At 34.1% G+C, this 22,004-nt stretch overlaps 2 protein-coding genes across 4 annotated transcripts; one reads left to right on the top strand and one right to left on the bottom strand.

Moving 5' to 3' along the window:
* Window positions 1–528: 528 nt before the first annotated feature.
* Window positions 529–12,994, top strand: LOC110702828 (alpha-N-acetylglucosaminidase-like). 2 transcript variants are annotated; one of them, XM_021880574.1, is made up of 19 exons: window positions 529–1,029; window positions 1,969–2,042; window positions 2,166–2,377; window positions 2,992–3,113; window positions 3,639–3,724; window positions 4,576–4,670; window positions 4,829–4,910; window positions 5,399–5,505; window positions 6,508–6,538; window positions 6,980–7,097; window positions 7,689–7,739; window positions 8,183–8,292; window positions 8,367–8,469; window positions 8,569–8,667; window positions 10,053–10,163; window positions 11,112–11,359; window positions 11,835–12,072; window positions 12,174–12,252; window positions 12,586–12,994. In XM_021880574.1, the coding sequence occupies exons 1-19, from the start codon at window positions 802–804 to the stop codon at window positions 12,819–12,821; spliced, it is 2,430 nt and encodes an 809-aa protein (XP_021736266.1). In that variant the 5' UTR covers window positions 529–801; the 3' UTR covers window positions 12,822–12,994. The 2 variants fall into 2 exon arrangements, with proteins under 2 accessions (XP_021736266.1, XP_021736271.1); XM_021880579.1 differs by having other exon boundaries at window positions 948–1,029; window positions 1,966–2,042.
* Window positions 12,995–13,207: 213 nt separating this feature from the next.
* On the bottom strand, window positions 13,208–21,048 carry LOC110702814 (polyamine oxidase 1-like). 2 transcript variants are annotated; one of them, XM_021880561.1, is made up of 10 exons: window positions 20,274–21,038; window positions 19,942–20,191; window positions 19,722–19,829; window positions 19,507–19,568; window positions 18,743–18,897; window positions 16,726–16,869; window positions 15,480–15,629; window positions 14,229–14,483; window positions 13,979–14,060; window positions 13,208–13,894 (listed from the first exon to the last, which is right to left on the bottom strand). In XM_021880561.1, exons 1-10 carry the CDS (start codon window positions 20,323–20,325, stop codon window positions 13,680–13,682), a joined length of 1,473 nt encoding a protein of 490 aa, XP_021736253.1. In that variant the 5' UTR covers window positions 20,326–21,038; the 3' UTR covers window positions 13,208–13,679. The 2 variants fall into 2 exon arrangements, with proteins under 2 accessions (XP_021736253.1, XP_021736258.1); XM_021880566.1 differs by lacking the exon at window positions 13,208–13,894 and having other exon boundaries at window positions 14,163–14,483; window positions 20,274–21,048.
* Window positions 21,049–22,004: the final 956 nt, after the last annotated feature.

Here is a 22,004-nt window from a genome sequence, read left to right as displayed (position 1 = left end):
CAACCATATACAAATTGGGCGTTTATGGTTAAATCTACCACAAATCGATACTATTATAAACGATGTTGAGTCATAAATAAATATTTTAATATGTTAGAATTATTCTAATATTTTGTTAAAAATAATAATTTTTACAAAAATCTATATTTATCATTAAATAATAAATTATAATTAAGACAAATCTAACAAAATACAATATTGTATCAAATTTTCCAATTCAAAAAAGTGTAATATTGTAGAAGCATGTGATACAAAATTCACTTGAAAAAAAATGCGGAGCATTAGTAAAAGTCTAGAAGACATGTAAGTCTTGTTTGGTAATTAGCTGGGAGCTGATTAATATAGCTGATTTGATCAGTTGGTTTGACTAGCTGATTATAATTAGCTGATTGTGTAAAAGTGTTTGGTAAATAGCTGCTAATTATTAGCTGTTTTAGTGTATTTAAGAGCCAAAAAGCTAATTGTTTAATAAGCTAATTTAAAAAAGCTCTTATAATGAGGTTTTTTAAAAGAGCTTTTTGAGCGCAAAAAACTCTTGTAAGTTATTTACCAAACACTCAAATTAGCTTTTTTAATTGGTCAAACCTCTAATTGGGCAAAATAAACTAAAAGCTCTTTACTAAATAAGGCCGTATTGTTAGTAAAAAAAAATAAAAAAAATATAAAAAAAATAGTAGTAAATACCAACTTCAATCATTTTTAACGTTGACCAAAGAGGATAGAATTTGATAAACGCAGCTTTGAATTCAATTGGATGTCTGAAAATAAAATTTGGTCTACTTAAAAATTCCCGAATAAAACATGAACAAAATCAAGTCATTGCGTCCAATTTTAGCTCTGCTTTTGATTTTCCAAACATGCTCATATGTTGATTCATCTCAACAATATCCAGAAGAAATTAGGTCTGTAATCAACCGTTTAGATTCTCAGCGATCATCTTCAACAATCCAGGAAAATGCAGCTAAAGCCCTTCTTCAGAGATTGTTGCCTTCTCACTCTTCCTCCTTCGTATTCAACATCATTTCAAAAGTATCATTTTGTTTTTTAGCTATTTTTTTCTGGGTTTGATTTGCATGTATTTTCTGCTTGAAGGGTTTTGACTATGATTGTCTTTTAATTCTTTAATATTATGTTAGCTTTATTCTTTTTTTAATGAAGTTAAAAGGGTATATTAGTTTGAATGAGTGTTTTTATGTCAAGTTTTTATTTTAATTATAAATTTGTGGGCTTTATGTAGGTTTAGATTTGTTTGAGATTGTTTTCCTTTAATCAAATGTATATTTTGAGGTTTTATTGTTGATATTTATAAGTTTGTTTAATCTCATGACCAATGTACCTGAGAATTTGATTCGAAATGAGTGTTTCGATCCCTCGAATGTGCTTTGTCCTCTGCAGCTTCTTTGATGCTTTACCATTTTTGGATAACTTAGCTTTGTTGTGTCCAATTTTGTTGCCAAGAAATTATGGAAGGGTGACTAGCCCTCTTATGTGAACTTGGAAGAGCAAGCTAAGTTGTTCTTAACTAGAACTAGGCCGCGGGTTAACTGTTGGCATGTTTTTTTTCAGCAGCACTTTGTCGTGAGCATCAATGGCTGCTTTTTTAACTGCGATTGTCACCAAACAATGTCATTAGTGGATGACAAATAATTACTCTGACTTATCTGATTAAGTTGCTATGCCTTAGAGAACATACAGTGTTCATTGACAATTATAAGAAATTTTATCTTTGTATTCTACGGATTGCATATTCTTCTCTGGAACCTATAATCCATGAGATTTGTGTGTGCTTGGAATGCAAAATGCTTACTTTAGCAGTCTGGTTGTCTATATACATGTGTAACTAAAGTCGTCTGCGTTTACCTAAATTTTATTGCATCATATAATGCTTCACAAATCACAACTAGTGTGAGGATTGCAATATTGCTGGAACACATATTGTGCTTACAAAATCTTATTTTCATGTAGTAGGATGTTTGTGGTGGAGACAGTTGCTTTAGGATTGAAAACTACAACAAGTCGAGCAGGCATGGGCCGCAGATATTGTACGTAAAACATAATTATTGCTGTTAAATGTCATATCACAATTGTTAGCTTTCCTGTCATCCTTCTCCGTTTTCATCTATTGGCAATTGGCATGACATCTGAATGTGCTATTCATCTTTCAGGATTAAGGGCACCACCGCTGTTGAAATAGCCTCTGGCCTTCACTGGTACTTGAAGTATCTGTGTGGTGGACATATATCATGGGAGAAGACTGGAGGTGTTCAGATGGCTTCTATCCCAGATCCGGGATCACTTCCTTTTGTAAAAGATGGGGGTTTGGTCATGAAACGTCCAATTCCTTGGAATTACTATCAAAATGTTGTTACTTCAAGTTGTGAGTGTTTTTCTTCTATCCATGGCTTTTATCTCCTGGTTTTTTCTGCTGTAGTCATCCTCAATATTTCTGTAGATTTGTTTGCATGCCAATGCTACAAATTTAAAACAAAAACTTGCTTATTATTGAGGGTGGAAGGTAAATTTCTTTTTTTTTTTGGATCTTATTCTGCCGCATTCTAAGAAGATAACAAATTCCCTGTAAATAGCTGTGGATGCATTTTAGTTTATCGCCTTATGCCGCATTCTAAAAAGGTAACAAATTTTGTGTAAATAGCTGTGCATGCATTTTAGCTAATTGCCTTTTACTAATAGTGGAAGTCTCACACCAAGTCTAGAAGTAGCAAGGAATTATTGAACCTCAAAGGATTGTATAAAGTATTAAAGTGATTGGTTGGTTGACATTGTTAACTGAGACAATAGCCACAATACCTTAGTTATAGCCTATTTTTAGGCCTGTCAAAGTCTAAATGATAATTCTCCTAATTTTATCTCACTTGTCTTCCTCATTTCTTGTATCGTCTGCATAGTTTGCTACTTAATTTTCAGTTTTCCACTTTTACCTTCTTCAATCTTTTCATTTGAATTGCTTAAATTGGCATTCTGGTTTTGTAGATTCCTTTGTCTGGTGGGATTGGCAAAGATGGGAAAAAGAGATTGACTGGATGGCCCTTCAAGGTATCAACTTGCCTTTAGCTTTTACTGGGCAAGAAGCTATTTGGCAGAAAGTCTTTGTGGTAAGTATTGGCATTATTCTCCTATTGCATTTAACTTATTGCATCATATTAAGCATACATTTGAAGTTGTGAGTACATGTGAATACCTGATGGTCAAAAGACCATAAGCAAGCCAACTTGTAAGGGAATGTTGCATAGCTACCTAAGGTAGCCAACACTTTAACTTAATTGTAGTTTTTTTGTATGGGTGGTTGATACTCTGCATACCCATGTAATTTAATTCATCGGTAGGTTGAAGACTTGGGGATTGATTGGGTTGTTGGCTATTGTGCTCCCTTTTTGTTTCACAATTTCACTACCAACGTACGAATCACATAGGCACATAGCTAAACTCCAATGAGCTATGCATCAAATTGATTATTGGACTAGGAATGTTGAACTGTTTTGAGTAATCGAAGCACCTTGTTTCTAACAATTCAAAGAATGTGAATCATTATAGATTCGTGTAGAGAATCAAAATCAAACACAGTAGTACATAACTGTAATAGTAGTTGTTTATACCTATTTTTACTTTTGTGGTTGCAGGACTTCAATGTTAGTAAAGATGACCTGAATGATTTCTTTGGTGGACCTGCATTCCTTGCATGGGCACGCATGGGAAACCTACATGGGTCAGTACATAATTATAAATTATTGCAACATTTTCCCTTACCTCTATGCATATCAAGTATAAAGAAGTGCTCACTGCAGCCATGTTACATAGAGTGCTAATGTTTTGTTCAGGTTGGATATAACCTGCCTTGAGAATGCACTACATCTACATATGTAACTATATTATTAGTACTCGTACATCATTATTTAAAGGTTTCTGTTTGAAATCTGATTCATCTATCAATTATATCAACCTTTTCTCATCTTAATAGGATATCCTTTTTTTGTCTCTCTTTCTTTCTTTTTTTTTTTCATTTTATTTTTGAGATGTAGCATAATGGTCTATGACTAGATTTTGTGCTATCGATGAACTGCTACTTCAGATACATACATTCTTTTAATCATGGAAAGTTATTTGGGCACTCAATTTACATAAGCAATCCTTTTTTTTATAAAAAAAAACAATTGATCAAGTTATCCTCACAGAGTAACCAAAAGAAAAATTATTCCAATTTATTTGAATCTCCCCAGTAGAATAATCCTTAAAACCCCTTGCTTCCTTTACTGATAAAGATGCTAACAATCAAGTTACATAAATATTACTTGGAAGAACAGCTAAATACAGATAGCAGATTGAGTTTGCTGTGAGGCTCTGGTTAAATAGTCATCTGGTGAGGCATCTTTATACCTAGTAGACTATAAGTTCATCTTGACCTTAATTATATTTTCTTAATGATTTAAGTAGCAGTATAAATATTGTTTTGTATCAGCAATTTTTCTGATAAAGAGCCAAGGTAAATGACATGGATCCGATACATACATATTACCCTTAATCTCTAACAGCCATTTTTTTTTTTTAATGATGCAACAGCTGGGGTGGACCATTATCGCAAAATTGGTTGGATCATCAATTGGCCTTGCAGAAGCAGATATTATCCCGGATGTTGGAACTTGGAATGACCCCAGGTATAATTCAGCTAACCCCATATTTTGTCAGTTCCCAATAATTAAAATAAAATAAATAATCTCATTAACAATTGATATATGTTTATTAAAGTATGCCTACTGTCAGATACAATTACAGTTGTAGGTTGATCCAATTACAATATTTTTTTTTATTTCAGTCTTGCCTTCATTCTCTGGAAATGTACCTGCAGCACTGAGAAAAATCTATCCCTCATCAAATATAACCAGGCTGGGGAATTGGTATTCACTTCTCTTGCTCCTTCCCCATATATCTTATGCAATATTTTAAGTGCTTCCTCTATTCTACCTTCGTTTTCGACTTACTTGCCCTTTTTCATCCACTTTTCTGAGTTACACTCTCTCCATCCCCTTATTGTAAATTTTTATTTCATTTTTTTTATCAACAATCATTTCCTATCCCACCTTGTGGAAACCTATTACATTTAATAAATTCTTTACTCTGTATCACTTTTCCTAGTAGTAAAGTAACCCACATGTGTAGTCCCCCTTTTGATTTATCCTGGTTTTGTATCTGCGATAATTGAGATTCTATAGCTACAGTAACTAAGTAGAACTCTGGAAAGTAGAGGTAGTAATAAATTGCCTGCAAATTATGAGAATATCTCAGTGAAGTACTTCGAGAACTCCATGAGTATTTAGAAGAGTATATGTTTAATTAATGAATTGAATATTTAGATCATAATACCCTGTCCTGTTATTTTTTACAGGAATACAGTTAGTGGTGACCCCAGATGGTGCTGTACTTTTCTTTTAGATCCTTCTGATCCATTATTTGTTAAGCTTGGTGAAGCATTTATTAAGAAGCAGATTAAAGGTGATCTGCCTGTTTCTAACTTTACAAAGTATCATTTAATAGATATGCAGTGATATTGATGATTGCATGACATAACTTTCGTGTTTCGTTAATGTTTAGATACTTCTTGTATGGTAGGATATTATTTGGGAAAAAAAATTATGAGGTCTCAGAATGGTACTTTTGCGAGGCATACACATAAAGGTCCCTGCGTTTTTAACAAATTACAAAGCCATATATGTTACACCTGCTTTGATAATCATTAGTATCTGAAAATGTTAGAACTTATGGAATTTCTGATAAATTAGAAACTAGAAGTTTCTCGTATTGTAGTACATTTTTGCAGATATATGGGGGAAAAAGTTGTGAAGTCTTAGAAAGGTACTTTAAGAGGGACGTACACATAAAGGTCCTTGTGCTTATGCAACAGTCTACAAAGCTTTTTGTGGGGGAGAAGTGATTGGTAAACCTTAAAAAAGACGTAGAAGTGGCATAATTGCTAGGGGATCACCCCATTTTTATGATATGCCATGCCCATTAGGAACTTTGGCAGAAATGCAATTTGGTGTTGCATTCAGCCCACACAAGGAGTTTTTGGTCTCCTGTGTCCATGTATCCATGGGCCAGATTGAAGGATTATTAGAATTAAGCGAAGGATCACGTTGAAGCTGAGTCAGCTCAGATAATTGACTGGATTACATAGGTTTTATTTCAATATTTGGTTCTAGCTGTACAATTCATGTATGCTACCAAAAACCTGATTGATTAATATGCATTGAAAAGATTGTCTGGGAAGTTCCAAAAACAGTTGATAACTTATTGGAAGTTCACCGTTAGATTGATCGGACAAATTTGTTAAATGTGTACTTCATAACACTGCTGGAGAACATTCTTTCTGTGTTGATAGATGGGTACTTAATAGCACAGTTGAAGAACTGTCTGGATTTGTTTGTTTTACTAGTTATTGTTTTCGAACTTCAATTACATGGTGATTTATTAGTTTTATCCTTTCTCCTTTTACAGAATATGGAGATGTGACTGACATATACAACTGGTAAATGGACATTTAAATTTTGTAAGTCCAGTTTTTCCATGAATCACTTAGTAGTAGTCCACCTAGTCCTTAATGTTGTTTGCAGATACTATACGCTTGAGTTTTAGGTAGTTGCAATTTTGCATTACTCTCTTCTGAGTGTTCTCATAAATTATTGGTGTTCCAAGATGTCGTTGCTACTTCAGTTTGTGCCTGTATGCTTTTTTAATGTGTTTAGTATTTTGTTTAAATTGTTTATTTAAACTTGTTTGCTGTAACTTTATGATGGTCATAGTATACTAACAATCACACACACACATCATAAATGCAATCAACACTTTCATAATAATTAGATGATCAGAGAAAACATTGTTAGCTAACTATTATCATTCTTAAATGTTTTAATGCCGGTTTGTACTATGAAATTGTATCTTTGCTCTTTTAATGACTTGACATGGACAGTGACACTTTCAATGAAAACTCTCCACCCACTGATGACCCAACTTATATATCATCACTTGGGGCTGCTGTTTATGAAGCTATGTTCAAAGGTGATAAGTATGCTGTGTGGCTTATGCAGGTAACATAAACCCCCCCCCCCCTCTTTTTTTTCTCCTTTCATTTTCTTAGTTCCAGTCCCTCCTTGTCTGGATGATATTGTATTGATTGCTGAAACTAGAGCAGATTTATATGATGGATAAGGGTTTAAAGGCTTGAGTATTAAGCAACACTGTTCACATAAATTTAATGCATGAATAAGTTCTTTATTTGACTCCTCTTGGTAATGTTCAGTCATCCTTGAAATGTATCAACTAAAACATAAATCCCCAATTGTGTAGCTGCTAACAATTGAGAAATGTAAATATAATTATATCCATTCCCCTCACCCCCTCCTTTTTTTCCCCGTCTATTGTACAAGGTATGTTATGCCTTCACATCCAATTCAGGAAAGACTGATGGTATGTGTTTTCTTTTGGGGAAGAAATTAGGAAATGGAGTTATTGTCATTTGAGTATTTCCACGGGTACTTGTCATTTGAGTGTTTCATGATGTAGTCTTAAATCAATTGTATGTAAATTTCGACATCATCAAAGGCTCATTTATTAATTATATCCAATGATTTATTTTTTTTTTTTAATTTATTTATTTAATTTTTTTTTAATTTTTGTAGGGATGGCTCTTCTATTCAGATTCGAAATTTTGGAAGCCACCTCAAATGGAAGTATGTTCTTGGCTCTTCTTTCCATCTTTTTTAACCTCACAACACCGAAAAAATTTGGCTGTTGATACCATTTTTGTCAGTACTTAACATACTCCTAAAGGAAACACCCTTATTTTTTGCACAAGTCATTTTAGTTTTTTCTCAAAATGAATGAGTGGTTAGGCAGAACTAACCTACTCAGGCATGGGATCAACCTTGGAAATTAGATTGACCTCCCCCCCCCCCCCTCTCTCCCAAAAGAAAAGGTTATGTTAATGTTATTTTCTCCTTTATAAAGGTTAACCTTCATTCATTTATTATTGGATGATCAGTTATGAAATTTATGACTCTAACTGGCACTATTGGTCCTTAGCATATTGATTTCTTTGTTGTATCAAACAAAAAAAAAAATGTTTGATGTCTCCTCTGTGTGAAATTCTGACACTTGCTTCTTTTCAATGTAGGCTCTCCTTCATTCTGTTCCCAAAGGGAAGATGGTGGTTCTTGATCTATTTGCTGACGTTAAACCTGTATGGGAAACATCGTCTCAATTCTATGGCACTCCTTATGTCTGGTAAATAAACTAATTTCAGTGGGCAAGTCGTTATCATCAATAAATCGTAGTAAGACTTGTACGTTTGTTACCAGGTGCATGCTTCACAACTTTGGTGGAAATATTGAGATGTATGGTGTACTAGACTCTATATCTTCAGGGCCAGTTGATGCTCGAACTAGTGAAAATTCAACCATGGTACAATGTGCTAGGCTCACATACATTCAGCTCTATGGATCAAGAACTGAAGTTTTCATGTGTTCTGATATTTTTATCCCTCGTTGATGTTTCATTTAGGTAGGTGTTGGTATGTGCATGGAAGGTATTGAGCACAATCCAGTTGTCTATGAGCTCATGTCTGAGATGGCCTATCGAAATGAAAAACTTCAACTTGTGGTAGGTAATAGATGTGATTATATGATTGATATGTACTAGCAGATAAAGTTGGGTGCATATGAATACCTATTACAGGATTGAATATAAATTGTATAGAACCTATATTTGACGATAATTGAAATCCGAAAGTTCAATCAGTGTTAGTTCTCTTGTTTTTTTTTTTCCTTCTGAAGAAACTTTAACTTTTACTCCCCAAGTCTCAATATAATACCCATGTTTGACATGTGAGATATCATACAGTTAACCCTGGTGTGGAAACTTCTTACCACATACAAGTTCTACATTGAAGAATTCTAGCATAAATAACTAGCACTAGAGGACAAAACTTACTAACTTTAGAAATCCATAAATGGAATCCATGATCATTTTTCTCCGGTTTTTTCATCATATACCCCCAAGTTTTTTGTTTTTCTCTAGACTTTTTCAAATACACCATACATCCTCGAGTTTTCTAAAAAATGTACCAAATACCATTAATGACTAACAAATGTTAGCTAGTCTTTAGAGTTAATTATGCCCCAAAACCACCATTGTTCCCTTCACCCACCCCCGAAACCAACTATTCTCTCTTCCCCTACCCTCGAAACCACCTTAGATCTCCTTTCCCAACCCCCAAAACCAATCATATGGACATGATTCTAGAGATTTGGGATAGTTTTAGGGGTTGGGGAAGGGAGGGGTGTGGTTTCGGTGGTAAGGAAAGGGATCTGGGGTGGTTTGTGGCATAATTAACTATACTCCACTCATCTTGAAGTTATTAAGGATATATAGTGCATTTTTGTGAAAACTCATGGGTAGATGGTGTATTTAAAAAAGTCCAGAGGTATATAGTGGATAAATTGAATACTCGGGGGTATATGGTGTAAAAAACTCTTTTTTTTTTTTTTTCTTGTCTTTCCTGTTCCCATCAGCTCATCTCGGTAAACACCCTGGGTGGTTGATAACAGAGCTATCTATGGACCATTTTTGTGAGTATGGTATAATATCAATTTAACTAACAAGTGCATCCTGTTGTCACTGTCGTCCATCTCACCAGGACATTGTCAAATATTCCAAAATTGTTTTTCTACTGATTGTTTAATACTTATTGTCAGTCCTCAATTTTAATGCCTATAGCCCTAGATTATCTTGTTAGCAGGATGTTAAAAATTATGAAACTTGACCAGTTGGGTTTCTGTTTTGCTTCCGATTTTTACTTTTTATTGTTGTCCTTGATTTTGAATTGATGTCCTTTTGCGTAACCATCAGATCTCAGGACCTTCCCCCATCAGAGATTTTCTGAATTTACTAAAATATTGTATGTAGTAGTTATTAAAAAATTAGATAATGGATTGTCTCTTTATTTATTTTTAATTTTAGTTCTTTTACTATGTTTCTTTACACAGGACTGGATCAAAACTTATTCACGTAGGCGCTATGGTAAAGCTATTCATCAGCTAGAGACAGCCTGGGAAATCCTTTATCACACCATTTACAACTGTACAGATGGAATTGCAGTAAGTTCTGTGACTTCTGTCTAGCTGATAGTATACCTGTATATGTGCCTTTTTTTCCTATTGATGTATGTTGCTTCCTTACGCATCCTCATACATCAATGACAGTTATCAATCCTTTTAAAGTTGGGTCTTTCTCTCCTGCTGTATTATCATGTTTTTGTTCATAAAAAAATTGTTACTTTGACAAAGGGGAGTGGCCTCCAACAGAATTTTGAGGGACTGTACCTGTAGGTCGTAGCTGGACATTTTAATTGAAAGATTTGACAGTTTACAAATAGCAGATTCAATACAAGGGCAAAAACTAATGTGAAAATTAGATGACACGTTTTTGACTTTTGACACTATTCACAATCTCTAGTTTGACTAACTCTGAAGGAATCCTCCTCTTGTGTATTTTCAATATATCAACTTTTTTATAATTTTAACTTGTTGAATTTGAGATATTTACGGTTGAATTTATGCATTGGGAAACGTGATAAAAGAAATGTGTCATCTAATTTGAAACAAAATTTGTAAAAGGGCAAAACTACTACTGATACAATTTGCCGTGTATAATTCTTTGTCCATGGAGCTGAAAGAGTCATTACTGAAATTATTTTAATATTGGATTGAAATTGGAACAACCTTTTTGTACTTGTAGAAAGGTATAGACTGCACATGTCTTATAACTCTTAGGCCCTTACCTTGCTTAGGCAAGAGTCTCATTTGAGGAACTCGGTATTCATTATCATTCAATATTTTATCTTTTATGGTAATTCATTTCCCAAAAAAAAAATAAGAGATAGAAATAACTCTCAAGTATATATTTAAAAATGTTTAGATCAAATAAAATTAACCTTTAATCTAATATGATACTAGTATATTGATAAGCAGTGTATGAGATGAATTCAAACTCATTTTTACTTATTTATTCCGTGTTTGTTGATTTATTTTTTTTCTTTTTTGCAGGACCACAACAAGGATTATATTGTTGAGTTTCCAGACTGGGATCCTGTAAACAATACGGCACTGGGTGGAACAGGAAATTATCAGAATCACAATAGTTTCAACTCACACAGAAGCATGAGGCATATTTTTCTTAAGTCGGGGCCTACTCTGCCATCACCGCATTTGTGGTATCCAACTGAGGAAGTCATCAAGGCTTTACGTCTATTTCTTGATGCTGGGAAAGATCTTGTTGGAAGCTCTACTTATAGGTATATTATCTTTTGTTCTTTTTTTTTTTTTGGGGGGGGGGGGGGGGGTGTGTGTGTGTGTGTTCTGCAACTTGTTCCTGGATTTCCAAGATGAAAATACCTTTGTTGCAGATGGAAGGTACAAAACAGCTTAATGTAGCATATTATGTTTGGTATCTATCTGCTAAATGCCACGGGTTAAATCATCTACTAGATATATTATAGTATAAACCTGCTAATCGTGGAAGTTGAAAATTAAATTATATTTTTTTCATAGAAAGTTATTTGGCAACATAAGATACTCTTTCCCCATCAAAGCAAGGTGTATAGAATATTGCTTGCAAATTTCATTACATTTTAGACACATTTCCAAAATCATAGGAATACTTTCTTCAGTGATATCTTTGAATCTAAATGTGGCTAAATTACATGTGGAGTACTGGAGTTGGTCCCATAGCTCTACTACATGCATATAAATTTGCCTTTATTGTGGCAGGTATGATTTGGTTGATTTGACTCGTCAAGCACTTTCAAAGCTAGCAAATGATGCATATCTGAAAGCTGTGACTGCTTTTCAGCACAAAGATTTGAAAGCGTTAGATTTACACAGCCAGAAGTTCATTCACCTCATCAAAGACATTGACACAGTTCTTGCTTCTGATGAAAGTTTTCTTCTAGGGACTTGGCTAGATAGTGCTAAAAGGTTGGCTTTAAATCCGAAGGAGATGAGGCAGGTCAGAAGTGGTTTTATCTGGTTTTTGTGCTTATTCACATTTTTTTGATAACCAAGATCTCTTACTGTAATGATATCAATGCAAATTCACTTTTACCTCAGTATGAATGGAATGCGAGGACTCAAATTACAATGTGGTTCGATACGACAGAAACCAATCAGAGCAAGCTTCATGATTATGGTAAACTTGTGTTCCTAGTATCCCCACTCCCCGCCCCCCCCCCCCCCCCCTTCCCTCCCCCTCTCCCTTCTTTCCCTTTTGATTCAGTTGTTAGTTTATCCTGGAGGACACAATTCCTTTGAGGCTGGGGAAGGAGGCTGGAGAACCCAACCTGCCAGAAGCTCCAGCCCAAAGGCTCAATCCCCATCAACCTCTAGGTTGGGGTGTGACCTTAAAGGATGAGCGAATTGTGCTCCCGCATTACTCTTCTACAGTTCTACTAGATATTGTATGTTTAATATTGACTGCTTGGTGCGGGCTGTTATTCACCTCTTCTCCAACTGCTCTGTTCAGCAAACAAATTCTGGAGTGGGCTGCTGGAAGACTACTATCTTCCTCGTGCAACAACCTATTTCAATCATCTCAGGAAAGCCTTGCAAGATAATGAGGTCTTCAAGATTGATGTATGGAATAGAGAGTGGATATCCTACTCAAATAAATGGCAATCTGACACGAAGATATATCCTGTAAAACGTCGAGGTGATGCACTTTCTATAGCATCTAGGATGTATGAAAAGTACTTCAGCTAGGACTTCGGTATTGGCTGTAATGTAAATGTAATTTGCATGGCAAAAATAATCCATCATTTCCATTTGATGTATGGAAGTAAGAGAACAGAGTGTAATGTAAGTTCTTCAAAACTGTTTGATGTTTTTGGATTTATGAATAATCAATAAAGATTGTAACATTACATTTGCAATAAAGTACTCCGTATAGTCTTTCCCATTTGGAAACTACTATTTCACCCTTGAATGAGAATTTTGAATTAGATTTACTAAGGCGGAGAAACAAAATGAGATAATGTTCACATTTGTCTACATAATTGATGGTTTTGGCTCGAAATACAAAATGAGATGGATGTTGCAACCAAATACAAGTTCGATGTAAATGCAGTGGATATACCGATGGGACAATGGTGAGGAGGTCCATTGATTTATTTGGTTTTTTAAACAAATAACAATAAATTAGAATGCCAATGTAATTTTTGTCTTAACAATATTAATCTTAAAGAGTTCAAACAACAAGAAAGTTACTATCGGATAACCACGTACATAATCCAAAACTACTAAACTCTACCCAAAATCCGCTTCATCACTTTAATCAATATCTTTTCTCCTATTTAGGTATCACCAAATCTGAATCATATACTATTTGACTTGTCAAATTAGACTTTCCATAATTATACATCAACTACGCCAGCCAATGCGCGCAGCTCCCCCACCTGTGTCACTGTTATTTAGTTTTAGGCTTTTAGTTATATGGGACAAACCACATTGTGGACTCGTATGCCCCGTGCTGGCCGTGCACCTGAGCCTGCCCTGCTGTTCATCTTGGCCGGTGCACCACTTATATCCAACTAATTGTTCACCAGTGACTGATCCATTTAGTCATAAGATGGCTTCTGGCATTCCTAGGTTACTGCCGAGGAAGATTTGCCTAGGTAGCTCGTATTTATGAAGGTTTGATACTTTCTCAGCTTGAGGTAATGTCAGTGATCCTGTTAATGCAAGCAAGGGTTCCAATAGAAAAGGTTGGCTACTGTCGGTTTTTCTTCCCTTTTCTGTCATCATTTCTTCCAACAAAGCGTTTGCACTGTCAATACCTGATTATATATGTTTTAATTAGACACCCACATTATAGAATGCTGCATCAATAGGATCATGATATCAAATTTAACAGCATTTACCTGCGAGATATCCTCCATGAACGTAGCCGTTAAACCTCTCACTTGTATGCTCTCCTGAGAAAAAGATGCGTCCTACTGGATCCTGAGCCAAAAAAAACAGTGAATAAGCTAATTTGCTCAACAGTTACATGACAAATCGTGAATCAAAGGAGATAGCATTCGTTATGTTCAATTATAATGTCACCTTAAGAAGGCTTAATGCAGAATACAACAGGAAGTGCAGTCAATCTGTCCATGAGAATTCAAGTACCTTAAGGTCTCGTGCAACCTTATTGTTGGAAATAATGGGGTAGTTGCTATAGCTGCCCCTCTGAAAACGGTTATTCCACCAGCGGGGGACAAGTATGTCTGTAGCATCTGGTATGTCAGGGCCGAACATATCTTTCAGAACTTCCATGGCTTCTCTGAGAGTCTCTTGGTTGGATTGAGCCTCAACACGTTTAGACTCGTCATTTGTTAATGTTACAACAAGTATATTAGATCCTGGATAGGCATTATCCATGTGCTGTTGACAAGGCAATAATACATAAGCAACTAGCTCAGGTCAGATTTGAAAAGACTCAGAACATTTGAAACAGATAAACTATAATGAGCAAAGAATAGTCAGAATCTTGGTGTTTTATCATGCAGCAATAAACTTCGACACCACGAATGAAAATGATAGGCACAGGCAATATCATTCAAATTGTCCACAGGAAGCCACATAAACTAGTTAAATATGTAAACATTTCAATCTTACGTACGTGTTTAGTTAAGTTCAACAACTTTGTTCCCCAATATTATGATCATTGGTCTATAATATAAAAACCATGGATTGACTTCCAAAGCACACAATTAACCTTGCCACCTATATCAAGAAACAAATTGCCAAGTATAGAACGGGGGCATGGTACACACAAGCCAGAGCAGCGCACTGTACTATACGATAGGAGAACACCAAAAGCTAAAAAAATAAAATTAAACACTTAGTACTTCTCTCAGCATCACAATCTACATCGTTAAAAGTGTTTGGCTGATATATAAAACACCAAAAGTCATGCCGTAATTTGTGGCAGACTCCAACTTAAGTTATGTTGTAAAACTTTTTTATTTTCTTGTTTAATGTGTGAGTCAGTTTGTGATTTGATGAGAAGATTCCTCACATCAGGAGCCAGTAAAATAACGTTTAATGATGGTGGATCTCTATCCAAATCATCAAATGGAATCAAAGAGTGCGCATTCAGTCATTCCACGAAACCAAACCGCTCAGATCAATCCTTTTTCATGGCATATGAATCCATAAAAAACTTAAAGTTCATCAAAAGACCCCACTAATCCACCTTGTTAATCTCTTTGTTACTAAATAAAAGATGATCTTAAAAGATTTCATTATGAAAAGGGAAAAATGAAGAGCGCACCAAGGCCACCAACACACCACTTTATGGAAAATTTTATAATGCCTAGGCGAAAAAGATAGAAGAAAGAAAATTCACTAGCTAGATACATGAAGCCTCAAACACACCTGCCAGAATGTGTAGTAGCCTCTCCTGTCATGTGCATAGATGAAGAACTCTTTCTCCACCCCAGAAGGCCAAAACTTAGATGGAAACTTGAGGAAGATTTTTGTATATACCATTACATCACATTTCTCTATGGCTTCTGTCTTCCACCTCTGTTTCAGACACGGAAAAAGTCAATATATAAGAGAAATACACCACAACGCCAATGAAATAATAAGGAAATGACTACATGACCGTTTTTCTGTTACAGCATTTCACAATCTCGAACTAAATTTTAGGCCATTAATCACTAAAATAATGAAACTTATAATTCAGACTCCTATTTCTCAATCTGAAAATGACATTATGTGAAATTCTCATGTACTATAGTGAGATAGCTGTACCTATCTCACAGATTTATGGGTCCACAGGGCAGGCCAGAATGCCTGCAAGTTTACCAACAAGATAATATTTAGCTTTTGAGAGTGGTCCAATTATTAATACTAGTTCGTTGCACCCACCAAAATTTCTTTTCCCTCATATCATAAATCTATATGAACTTTAAAGTTAATACATTTTCTATGTGGTGATGGACTGCAATGATCATTAATTAAAATCAGCCGTATAAGGTAGTCATGGCTATTCTTTCAGGTTGTGGGTTGCTAAAAGGCCAGACAAAACTTTGAAAAAACCACAGAAAGCTGCTGAATGCACGTTGACACAACCGTGACTGCTATTTAGAACTCCGTATTTGATTAACTCATACTTGGTAGTTCACTTGTAAGATCTGAAAGACTTAGGAATCAAATGTCAGAAACTATGCAAGTCCACAGCAGAGGGCAGCTTAGCCAGGGACTTAGCCTATTGTGGACCATGTATCCTAGCAGTAATAATACTATCAGTGGTTATTTCCATAAGTTGGGTGGTACTATACATACAACTATAGATGTAAAGCATTATATACTTCCTACCACAACAACAATGTCAAAGCCTTAATCCCAATAGGATGGTACCGGTTGCATGAAGCCATGAACCGAAGATGCATTATAAATTGAAGCCATGAACCGAAGATGTATAAAATAAACCGTACATGTTCATTAGAATCACATTGGAGGCAAACATATAAGATCTCGGAAAAAACATGAATTACATAACACATCCTGTGGTTCACCAATGTGCAATACATGGAGTACATATGCATAAAATCAGAGTACAATACAGAGTATGGAGTATACTATACGTGTACACAAGAATAGAGAGGATACGTACAGGTAAAGGAGGCCGAAAAGAAATAAGATCACTTTGGAGTACGCCAATGCTAACAGACAAAACTACGTAACTAGCCTCGTAGATGGAACCATCCTCCGTTTTTACCGTAATGCCGCTCCTCGAGTTTTGAATTTCTCGAACAACCTGCCCATAAGCCATATACGTACATGATTAATTCCAAAAAAAATAGCTTGATTAAGATGATAAGAATAAAAATATTAGATTCTAGAGGACCAATTTTACCACCAAGAAAAATAAAATAATACCATCATTACATTGCACATAGAATTCAAGCGACCGCCACCACAATAATCATCACATATTCAATAGTGCAAAATTTTTTACATGATTTTTTTTTTTTTATGATTTGAGCTATTAAATTTTAAAAATGACCCCGCCTTGAGTCAGTGGAAGCTTTCCAATCAATACATCAAGTTAAAATGTTGAGTTACCTTAAAATTGCACAGTATACTAAAGAAGGTCATGTGCATCTACAATCAATCTTCTACTGTTATCAAAGTGTTGTTAGATCTTACTGTATCAAAGAGCTGGTCATAATAAGAATTTTTTTTTTAAATGCGACAATACTCAACCACGGTGCAATGAACGTTAACCCTTAGAATCAAACGTATTACTGTTCTAAGCTTCTAACGAGTGTTCCCTAAGGTAGTGTATTGCAATCTCATACTCGTTTAAATCAAAACATAACCTTAAACCAAGTTATTAAAAAAAAACAGAGGATTCATTGACTTGCATGGTTTTAAGTCTGATTTGACATTTCATTATATTAATAGGTAGCTAGTATTGTAACCTTTTGCAAATTGCAACATACAAATATGGGCACAGTATAAAGGTAGTGCAAGATATGTGGGACCCATGATGCAAATAACAACTGAGGAGAGTCAAGAAGAAAATCATCACAATTCATTACTGTATGATTAGGAATCATAATATGGATAGGTCAAACAAGGCTCTGTTTGATTGGGTCATGAAAATAGGAAAAAGGAGGAATTATATTGATTCATTGCACAATTTGATGTGCGCATGTGCAAATCTGCAAAATTAAATGATGGTCAAGACTCAAACACACCACCAACCCAGCTAGCTAACTACAGCCAAGCCTACATCAACACATTTCATTTTCAGATATCAAATCAGATCTTCTAACCCATGCATTAACATAATAATGACGAAAATCAATATCATAGATTTTGGAATGGTAATCAAGATATACTTTGGATCGGATTGAATTTCATCTATGTCATTGTTTTTTCATAGCTCTTTCTACATTACGAGAAAAAAAAAATATGACTCATACAAACTACATAAACAAGATGAGCTTCAATTACCGAATAAGACAAGCTAAGTTGTCGTTTTTTTTTTTAACTATTCTTACTAATAAAGACATAATTAGCAAAGATCCGTCACAAAATCATATTGATTATCATATTACCCTCATTGTCATTGTCGTTGTCGTTGTCGTTGTCATCATCATCATTTGTGTCATTATCATAATTGGCTTATCTATTTGCTAATTTAAGTCAAAACCAGAGGCAATTCTAAACAAAAATGATACGTATTACAATTTGAAAGCTAAAGGATGCTGCATGACACAATTTAGATTGAGATAACAGGCATATAAAATTGGATCATATGATACATACAGCTTAAAACAACAAACCTATAACTGCTCATTGAATTGATCACTTTCCCCATTTATGAAAGAAACAAAAAAAGAGATAACCAACAAAAACACAACTTCAACAAAGGTATCATTATCATACAACGTCTCCCAGCTAAGAATTGAAACGTGCAAAAGTACACTACTTTCACTATATCATCTTTATTCTTGTTGAAACAAATCAACCAAATTTGTTTTAAGTTTATTTGCGAACATAGATTAAAAAATTCAAGGTAAATCATATTATACTAACACCGTGTTAAATATTAAAAACAATCATTTTGTATGACTTTTAGTTAACGAATTCGTTACTTAAATCAAACAATAAATAATTACCGTATTGAGTTTGAGCCGATTATCCAGTATCTCGCCATCAAAAGTCAACAGAAACGTTTCAGCCAATTTGTATAACAAATGCTCGTACCCTCTTTCATCAGCAACTAGATATTCCCTTTCTCCAAAATCAATAAATGTTGATATTGGTTCCACCTCTGCAATTAACAACACCCCATATTATATTAACCTCACTTTTCCTCAATCAATTATGCTAAATATCATTAAAATAAGCTACCTTTATTTTACCTTGAATTCGTGAAATCATAATTAAGTTCAATTTGTCATATCAAAATAATAAAGTGGTGCACAATAAAAAGATGAGATGTGGTTGTATAATTACTAATAGAGCATCTCCTACACCAGTCACATATGTTATTACACTCGAGTGTAGTATGAATGCATACGGTATGATTAAAAAAACATTCTATTCATGGTCATATTTTGCACATTTTAAAGCTTTTCAAATAGAATCCGTGTTTACAATATGTCCCCGTGCACAATAGACATTGTGTCTACTTGCACAATATTACAATTTACAACCCCAAAGAATAGGGTTGGAGTTTCCGTATGTCCCGGTGCACAATAGAAATCATGTGATTCATGTCTACTTGCACAATATTATTAAAACCCTAAAGAATAGCCTTGGAGTTTCATTATATCCCGTTGCACAATAGAAATCGTGTCTACTTGCACAATATTACAATTTACCCCAAAGTTAGAATAAAAATAAAAGTAAATAAAATACGAGTAAATATATAACTCACCGGCCATTTCAAAATCATGGAGGATAAAATCAATTGCCAATTCAATAGGTGTTTTCGGCAAACTGCAAATTTACAGGATTAGATATTTGAAAGAAAAAAAATTAATATAATTCCGAAATTACTCCAAAATTACTACTCCGTATATATAACAAAATAATATGCGCAAAAATTAATTAAATTAAAAAAAAAAAAAAAAAGTTTTACTCCGAAATTACTTGGGAGGCTCTTTGGTGTTATCAACTTCATCCTTGAGTTGCTGAATTGCCGAGTCAACCGCTTTTTTATACAAATCAGCTGCAAATTTACTCGGAAATATCTTTCCACTGCCAAATTTTCAAACATACCACAAAATTCTTAAAAATTCTATGAATTTCATCTCTAAATTTCTTTCTATTTTAATAATTTAAAGTAAAATTAAAGAGAGAAAAATCGAACCCTCGGTCATATATATTATAGCGAGCGTTACTATAATCAGAGAAGCAAGTACGTAACCCGGCCCGATTAGCAAGTTCCCAAACCGGGTTGGACTGTTTACCGCCGACGCCGGCGATCCAACCGGCGCCGAGTTCGACCGGAACTCCGGCGAATTGCTCCTTACGAATTCGACCGCCGATTCTATCGGAAGCTTCGAGAATTATGACATCTTCTACGCCATTATCGGCGAGTTGCTTCGCCGCCGATATACCTGAGAAAAACAGAGCATTAATGGAGACATTTTTTATTATGATTTAACTTTTTTTGTTGAAAAAGGAAAATGGTGGTTTTACCGGAGATTCCAGCGCCGATAATAATGACTGAACAATGTTTGATGAAATCCATGAGAAAGAGAGAGACAGAAAGAGAGGTTTTAGTTTGAGATGAGAGGACGCGGGGTGTTAAAACAGCGGGAGTCTATTTATATAGATAGTTTTTTTTTTGTTTGTTTGTTTGTTTTTTTTTTTTTTTTTTTAATTTTGTTTTGGAAGGTACTCCGTAATTAACAGATTTGGAGGGCCTACTTCCAAAATTACATATCTTACAAGTATGGACCATAAGTCCATAAGAATTAGAAGTTTGGAGTCTTGGGACAAAGTGATAAAAATGTGGATCGGGTCAGGTCGGGTCGAGCTTTAACATTAAATCTTTTGACTAAATTTATAAACAGATTAAAGGAGAATAAGAAAAAAGGGTTGGAAATAGTTGAAAAAAAAAAGGCACATGATGGGTCAACACCAAAAAATAACTAGTCAACGTTGGAGAGTAAGGGTTGGTTGTCTTACAAAATAATTTAAGTAATACTGCGTGTGTATATTACTTGAGATGAAAACTTTTCAGTAGTATAGGTTGATTTTAAAGGTGTTTATACCGTTTGATACCAAGAGTATACATGCAATAATTTGACTATTAAGTACGATTGCCAATGTTAACTATGACAATCATACCAATCGAATCTCTAACTACATATTTTTATTCTTTTTTTTTAAAAAAAAAAAGAAAAAATAAAAGGAATTCTATAAACATAACTCTAAGGGCTATGTATATGAAGTTAAAAGATGAAAATATTAATGGAATATATTCATTAATTACACAAATTTGCATAATTTTGTAATGCATATCTAAACTATTACAGTAATCAGAAAGATATTTAATGCTTATTTGTAACGCTAAAGGGCTACATATAACATTACTCTGATTTCTTAGAAATAATATATATATTGAAAGATTTGAAACTAATGTCTTGACTTTTTTTTTTATATATATATATATTGTTTGTTAGATAAAATTAGTATAAGTGGATACACTACACATTATATTCATAAATTGTTATTTCATTTTCCTCTACACGGTGATGTTTAATATAGGCCCTGATATTGTCAAGGCATAAAAAGCCATTATCAAGGCAAATTATCTACCCTTTGCCCGTAATCTTTGAGTATCCAAATATATCAAACTTATTAATTCAATAAAATACTTTGTCATATTTTGTTGCCTATAATATTAGTAGCTAAATATTCCAACTAAAATCTTTCCAACTCCAACTACTAATTATTCACGTCAAAAAATGCATAATTAAATTATTCACCATCATAGACTCATCCATATAATCCTCTTACAATCACTAAATGTAACATTTTATTGGGAGAGATATCATTATCAAAGCTTTACAGGTATTAGCTACCTCTAAATTTGTTTATTAATTAATTTCATTTAATTATCAAGTCTTAATTTGTTTGTAATTGACTATTAGTAAAGGTGTTTTCATGTCAACTTAAAAAATATTGATGTTTTACCTTTATTATTAAATTTGCCATTAAACAAATTTCATATTTACTTTTTAGGTGTAAGAAAATAAAGATTAATAATTTATTTTTTTTATAAAAAATAGCACTATGTCTGTATACGTGGGATACTTCAATTCTCAAACTCTTAAAATCTAGTTGTTGGACATTTTTAAGAATTTGTTTAGAAAACTTGTAAAGTAGACAAAGAGATTTAAATATTGCATCTTAATTATTTAC

This window comes from Chenopodium quinoa, unplaced genomic scaffold (genome assembly GCF_001683475.1).
Source record: "Chenopodium quinoa cultivar QQ74 unplaced genomic scaffold, ASM168347v1, whole genome shotgun sequence".
Classification (NCBI taxonomy): Eukaryota; Viridiplantae; Streptophyta; class Magnoliopsida; order Caryophyllales; family Amaranthaceae; genus Chenopodium; species Chenopodium quinoa.
Note: the sequence above shows the minus strand (reverse complement) of the source record. Positions and strands in the feature narration are given on the sequence as shown.

What these genes read in the sequence shown, in the direction of transcription:
- LOC110702814 (XM_021880561.1), bottom strand. Translation starts at nt 20,325, where the DNA reads ATGGATTTCATCAAACATTGTTCAGTCATTATTATCGGCGCTGGAATC. An exon ending in TATAATATATATGACCGAGG is followed by an intron (nt 19,830 to 19,941) that starts GTTCGATTTTTC and finishes AAAATTTGGCAG; the next exon opens with TGGAAAGATATTTCCGAGTA. An exon ending in CCATGATTTTGAAATGGCCG is followed by an intron (nt 18,898 to 19,506) that starts GTGAGTTATATA and finishes TGTTAATTGCAG; the next exon opens with AGGTGGAACCAATATCAACA.
- LOC110702828 (XM_021880574.1), top strand. Translation starts at nt 802, where the DNA reads ATGAACAAAATCAAGTCATTGCGTCCAATTTTAGCTCTGCTTTTGATT. An exon ending in TATTCAACATCATTTCAAAA is followed by an intron (nt 1,030 to 1,968) that starts GTATCATTTTGT and finishes TTCATGTAGTAG; the next exon opens with GATGTTTGTGGTGGAGACAG. An exon ending in GGAAGCCACCTCAAATGGAA is followed by an intron (nt 7,740 to 8,182) that starts GTATGTTCTTGG and finishes TTTTCAATGTAG; the next exon opens with GCTCTCCTTCATTCTGTTCC.